Below are 6,498 nucleotides of genomic sequence, written 5' to 3'. Positions count from 1 at the left end.
TCACTTTTTACATCTAGCATTGACTGATTATTTAGCAATTACATTAAAGTTGTGGTCTTCGGAATGGAATCCGTTTTTATTTCTGAATTAATAAGCCATTCACCTGAATTTTATCATTATTCGTATAAAATATGAAAGTCTGAAAGACAAGAAAACGAGATAATACAACGAAAATACTGAAATTATACAAGGAATCAAATATGCATAATAGAAAGTTATGGATTTTGTTGCAACTGAACACAAAGACATCCACTTTTTTTATGATCCAATTACACAAGTATTTTTAAAAGGTGCATCTTTCATAAAACAAGTACAGCAAGCCAAACATTCACTACAATTACCGTGGGAAGTACAACTTCTCCAACAAGTTGGGAGTTGTGAAAGTAGTCTCCTCTCGAGTCGTGAGAAATCATGACATCTAGAGCAGCTATGACTTGTATCTTCGAGAACCACGATACATTAACTGAATCATTTCATCATTATAATTATCAAAATCAAATTATATCTGATATAACATTAAAAACACATATCCAATGCCAAGCATAGAAAAAAATGTGTACATATATACATGTAGATAAAGAAAAGAGATACTCACTAGTGGTTGCCACAAGAAGAATGGTAATGATGGAACAAAGTTTAAGCAACACCATATTTAAGAATTATACGTCACACTTTATGAAAGTTTTTGTATGAGCATCTCACTGCTCTTCAATGACTGTACTTTATAGACCTCCTCTATAAATAAATCGGCTCTCTAGCATGTGATATAATTTTTTTTTCGCTTTTTTTTTTTTGTTTATCACTTTAAATTGTTTTTATATTCAATCAACTATATAAAATGAAACGTTTGACCAAGAAGCTAAGTATAATGAGTTTCCTAGCTATGTACCCATTTTATGAGTTAACATAATTTCAGATCCGTTACTTTTGTTAGATGCATGTGAGCTTTGATATACAAATTAAATCTTCAAAAAAGAAAAATAAAAACATTATTTATGCTTTTCTATTGTGATGTGTATTGCAACAATTAAGTTTATGATCATATATATGGTTAAGAGACTGTACTCGCTAGTACACAAAAAAAAAAAATCCATGTAATTTTGAAAATATTTTCTTGATTTCTGAAAAATCTAAAATCACTTACTATTTCAGGCTTGAGAACACAACTTTTCGGTTTCTCACTAGCTAGTCTATTCCTTTTCAGAATTTAGATGTATTGATATTAGTTATTACATGAAGAAATCCAACCTTCTTCTCATTACGCTACTCATATAAGAGTCCGACTAAATTCAGATTCTCGATGGAAAATTCTATATTTTGGGATATATAAAACTCCCTAACAAATTAAAGCAATTTCATACCCACAACTCAAATTTGAAAGCACCGGTTAAGGATGAAAAATACTTTCCACTTCGAGTACAAAACTGCCCTGATTGGGGTAGAAAGGCTGTTAGCTTTACTAATTCTCTTTTTTTAGTTTAATCATTCGATATTTAGTTCCCATTAGAATTCATGCAGCGTAAACCTCATTAAAGGGGCAAGCGCCTCCTACTAGGAATTTTGTTTTAATCAATCGATATTTAGTATTTTTTACATAGTTTTCAAATATATTAATTTTATTTGAATTTTTTTTAAAAAATGATGTTCAAATTCAAGATCAAAATTTAAATTTTGAATTTCGGTAATGTAGAAATTAAGTAGGCATTTGGCCATAAGAATTATTAACTTTATTCCGGAATTTTTTTCACTTTTCAGCGTTTGGCCATAAGAATTCCGAATACAACTTCAATACCAAAAAACTCCAAGAACTTGTTTTTTTTTTTTTAAAAAAAAAGTCACTTTTTTCATTTTTTCCACTTTTTTACAACTACATTTCACCAAAAACTACAATTTCAAAAACTATGGCCAAACACAACTCCAACTCCAACTCTAAAATTCCAAAAAGAGTGAATTTTTTTTTTGGTATCTATGGACAAACGGGACCTAAGAGAAAAGAACTAATTTGTGAAAAATTTCTGATTACTTCTTGACTCGACTGTGCATGAATTTATACAAGTTTGTTAGCTTCAATATAATATAAAGAATAAATGGAATATTTCTATACAGCTGCTAATTCTCTATTGGGTGTGAAAAATAAACAACCTAACTCACTATTCTCCTGGAAGGAATTTGGGAAAATAAACTTGATTCTTCTGGGAATAAACCTCGGGCCAGATATGTGCAGAATTCCTTTTAACTTCGTTCAGGCCCAAAAACTCAATTGTGGCCCAATAAACTCAATGTAACCGATGGACTCATTTAGGACACAAACCTTGTTCCTCTTTCAATTGTTCACGACCAACTTCATCTTCATCGTACTTCCTTTCATCCGTAACCTCAATATCAACTGTAGAAAGAGAATGAAGGGGAGTATTCAAGCACGAAAAGTATCACGTAAATTAGGACAGAGAAAGTAACTGGTATTAAGAAATTTACATTATATATATAAATATTACTCTCTACGTCCAATCTTACTTTTCATGTATACTAAATTAGATGCGCGTTTTTACTTGTCCAGTTTGAAAATCAAAGATAATTTATTATTGCATACCTGTTTTACCCTTATTATTAATTATGGAGTTGGAAACTTTAAGAAATTGTTAGTGGCTGCACAACTTTTATAATGTGTTTGATTAATTTCAATCACTAGATGACTTAGATCACTTGAAAAAAAATGTCTCATATTAACAATTTCGAGTCCACAAAAATGATTTTCAATGTACAGGATCTTGATAAAATAAGATCTTTAAAGTTAAATTATCTTTAAATATAAATAGTGATTTTTCTTAAATCTAAAAAATTCATATCGTATAAAATGAAAAAGGTGATAAATTCAACTTTTTAAATGTGGGCGTGGGCCTGTACTCCTGGGAGGTAATCAACTGTAAGGTTAAAAAACATCTTTGCCCACTGCTTGCTATATTCCTGGATCTAAATTAAGAATTTAGAATTTAGAATAATAATAGACTATGAAGTTATTTTAATAAAGATATATTTATTGTTCAATTTGTAATATATTGGGCCCGTACTGGCAGACCAGTCTCACCTAGTTATACTAGATTGTGGTATTAGCTACTACCTTCTAAACAAGAAAGTTGGAATGTGTAAATTTTTTTTGACTTTTCGGAACGGCGTAATCCAAGTTTTTTTACTAGACAAATATCTTTTGTCCACCCTACAATTGAAAAGGGTTTAATATTACCCTCCATTATACTATCAATTTCTATAATGCCATTAACGTTATAAAAGTGACTCAAGTTTGTCATTTCTCTGTTAACTCCATCTATTTTAGCCAAAATAACATGCCAACTCACCAAATCTAACCTTTTTTCTTCCATCACAACCCAAAATCACCGACACCTTTTTCCCTATATATCATCACCACCAACATAAACCATATACCTAGACATTATTAATATAACTGCGGACAGTTTTAAGCCTTTTTCAATAGTATAACGGAATACACCTCTATTTTAAGCAAAATCACGAAAGGTAAAATAATACTCCACTACTCTATGATTGAATCAGGGGAAAATGACAACGTTGGTCCTTCAGTTAACATGTTATTCCATTATTAGTCTTTATGTTACTATTTCACAAAGCATATTAAACCATCAATTAAAAATAAAGTGCCATTTTGGTCCCTATACTAATTGACGTTAACTTTTCCATCCATGTGTATGTCCTTTTTATGTCGATCACCCTTTTGTACTCTCGCTTCTTCAATTGCAGTACATAGTATAAGACAAACCTAAATTGAGAGCAATAAAGTTAACATCAAGGATTAGAATTGCGCACTTCTTTTAATTTAACGTTAAAATGTGCTTTCACCGAATAAGACAAGGATCAAAATTGGAATAATGCAAATAACTCAAGGACTTCAACACCTAATTTCCCTTGAACCGGAAAAAGGAAGGAAAGCCGAAGTAGGTAACATCAAATTGGGATTCGGGTCGGCCGACAACCTTGTACTTTCTCGGTCTCAAATTTATGTTTAAGTTATAGTCTCTTATCATTAAATGTTTATTATATTAATGATAAAATTCTACTAAGGTAAAATAGAAAAAAATAATTAATTATGCCTTGAATTCCTAAAACGACAAATAATTTAATTATTTTTAGTAATCACAATAAATAATTTGAGACAACTATTTTTAGTAACAAATAATTTGAGACGGAGGGAGTAAAACCTAATTAACACCAAATTGGGATTGGATTGCTCTTATAAAAAAAGGAGGCTGCTCGGTTTCGTTTATTCATCCAAAAAAAAAGAAGAAGGAAGTTTGGTACTCCTCATTAGAAAGAAAGAAAGAATATCACAAACAAGATGGTTGCTGAAGTTGCAGTTCCAGTTCCAATGTTGATGCTGGCCGAGAAGGAAGGGAATGAAGAAAAACGTGAGTTTTTTGACTTAATAAAGGGTGTCACCTACACTATGAGTTTCCCAGAACTTGTGGGAAAACGCTGTTTGGGTGTTGGAATTCCAGGATGGATTTTCACAGCAGATGGCAAAGGGAATATGAATTTGTTCCATCTCAATTCTCGTTCTCTTATAGAATTGCCTCACATGGACACACTCAAGGGTTTTGATGCAGATCATGTACGCGGTTACTGCGAGTATTATGTTGAAAAAGCACTGCTCTCTTCGGATCCTCATACAACCGACGACTATATTTTGATGATTATTCAAGGAGTACCTCGTTCATTAGCTTACTGGAAACCTGGAAAGAAGGGGTTTATTACACCAGGACTGCCCGAACGGGCCTATTCTGATGTAACATGGCATGATGGCCAGTTTTATGGAGTTGATTATGGGGGAAACGTTGTAATCTTGGACTTTAGAGGAGGGTTAGAACCAACCATTGGAAGGGTAGTTAAAGGAGTGCCTTCTGAGTTTATTTGTGGAATGCGGCTCTACATTGTGCATTCTTTAGGTGACCTATTTGTGATCACTCGAGATGGAGTTTGTAACCACCCCGAAACAAATTCATATGGTGTTGAAGAATTTATTGTTAGCAAGGTTGATGTGGATAATGAGAGTTATGAGGAGGTTGATGATTTGGAGAACAGGGCACTCTTCCTCGGGTTTAGTGCCTCTTTGGTTGTCGAACAATATGGATGCAAAGCGAACCATATATATTTTACTGATGATTGTTCTGAGGCCTACTATTCTAGTGAAAAAGGAGGTGGCAAGGACATGGGCATATACAACTTGTTTGAGGATACCATTGAGCCTCACTATACCGGGGAATCCTACCACAGATTCAGTCCACCTGTATGGATCTTCAACACTTCTTTCTCTGTTTAGTTTTGATTTTAGGAGTTCCAGAATAAGTACTTTGCTAATAAGTGTGTTGCCTTTAGTAGCTACTTGTTAATTTGTCTTTATTTCCTAGCTTTCTTTTTTGTTGGATTTACATGTATTAGTTCTCTTTGGGTAATAGTTGATAGTAATATTTATTTCTCCTAATTCCTACTCCTTTCTTTTTGTTCGAATTGCATGCTATACAAAATTGTGATATTAGCTACCTTCTAATCGCAGGAGAAGAATAAAGTTAAATAAGAAGAAAGAAGGTTCTTTTTTCATTGATGATCTCAAAGAATCTGTATAAAAGAGTATATGCGCACTATATTGACCCTATCATTTAGCTCAAGATTCAATAATGTTGCTCCAAATTTACAGTTTCCTTCTTTACAACAAAGAATCTTAAAAGAAATACAATAAAATCTGCATACAATCAAATTCTAAGAATAAAGCCTTAAATATCTCAACCTTGAAAACAAAGAAATGCACTAATAATAGGACGCGAATAGTAACAAAGAAGATCTCATCTCATGTCAGCATAACGAGCTAAAGAAACTTGACAAGCATTCAGTATCGCATGAAGCTATTAAAGATGAAGATGAAAGAACACAGCTGCCGTATGCATATTGCTTGACTGGTGGGAAGTTTGATGAGCATTCAAGAAATTTGGTCACTTTTGTTTCCTTTACTACTATTTACATGAAAATCCATGTATAGACCACGTCTTTCCATCTCATGTTAGCAGGTTTTCATTGATATGCACCTCTATAGACCACATCAAAGGACTATTCTTCGTCTTAAAAGTTTTTGTTACTTTATCTTATGTGATGGACAAAAAAGGATAAGTGTAAAGTTTTGAAAAGTAAATCACATTTATTCAGAAGTACCCTCAAGTATATATAGCAAAGAGCCAATGAGTATATTTATTGGAGAAATTCTGTATTACATGGAGACAATAGTGGATAAATTTATGCATAAAATTACCAAAACATATCAGACGACCTTCTCTCATTTTATCCTCTGTGTGCTACTTTCGCCTCCTACCGAGTGTTGTTATTTTTAATCTTGTCTATTCTTGTATGACGACTCATTAATCTAAACATACGCATTTCTGCTACACTAATCTTGTGGATATGTGGACTTTAAAGGCCTAT

The 6,498-nt window shown here is 32.6% G+C and overlaps 1 protein-coding gene across 1 annotated transcript; it reads left to right on the top strand.

Moving 5' to 3' along the window:
• The first annotated feature begins 4,366 nt into the window (after positions 1–4,366).
• On the top strand, positions 4,367–5,347 carry LOC132639843 (uncharacterized). The gene has a single exon (XM_060356240.1). It carries the CDS (start codon positions 4,367–4,369, stop codon positions 5,345–5,347), a length of 981 nt encoding a protein of 326 aa, XP_060212223.1.
• The last annotated feature ends 1,151 nt before the right edge of the window (positions 5,348–6,498 follow it).

This window comes from Lycium barbarum, chromosome 5 (assembly GCF_019175385.1).
Source record: "Lycium barbarum isolate Lr01 chromosome 5, ASM1917538v2, whole genome shotgun sequence".
Taxonomy (NCBI): domain Eukaryota; kingdom Viridiplantae; phylum Streptophyta; class Magnoliopsida; order Solanales; family Solanaceae; genus Lycium; species Lycium barbarum.
The sequence above is the reverse complement of the archived record's forward strand: the minus strand, read 5'-3'. Positions and strand labels throughout refer to the sequence as shown.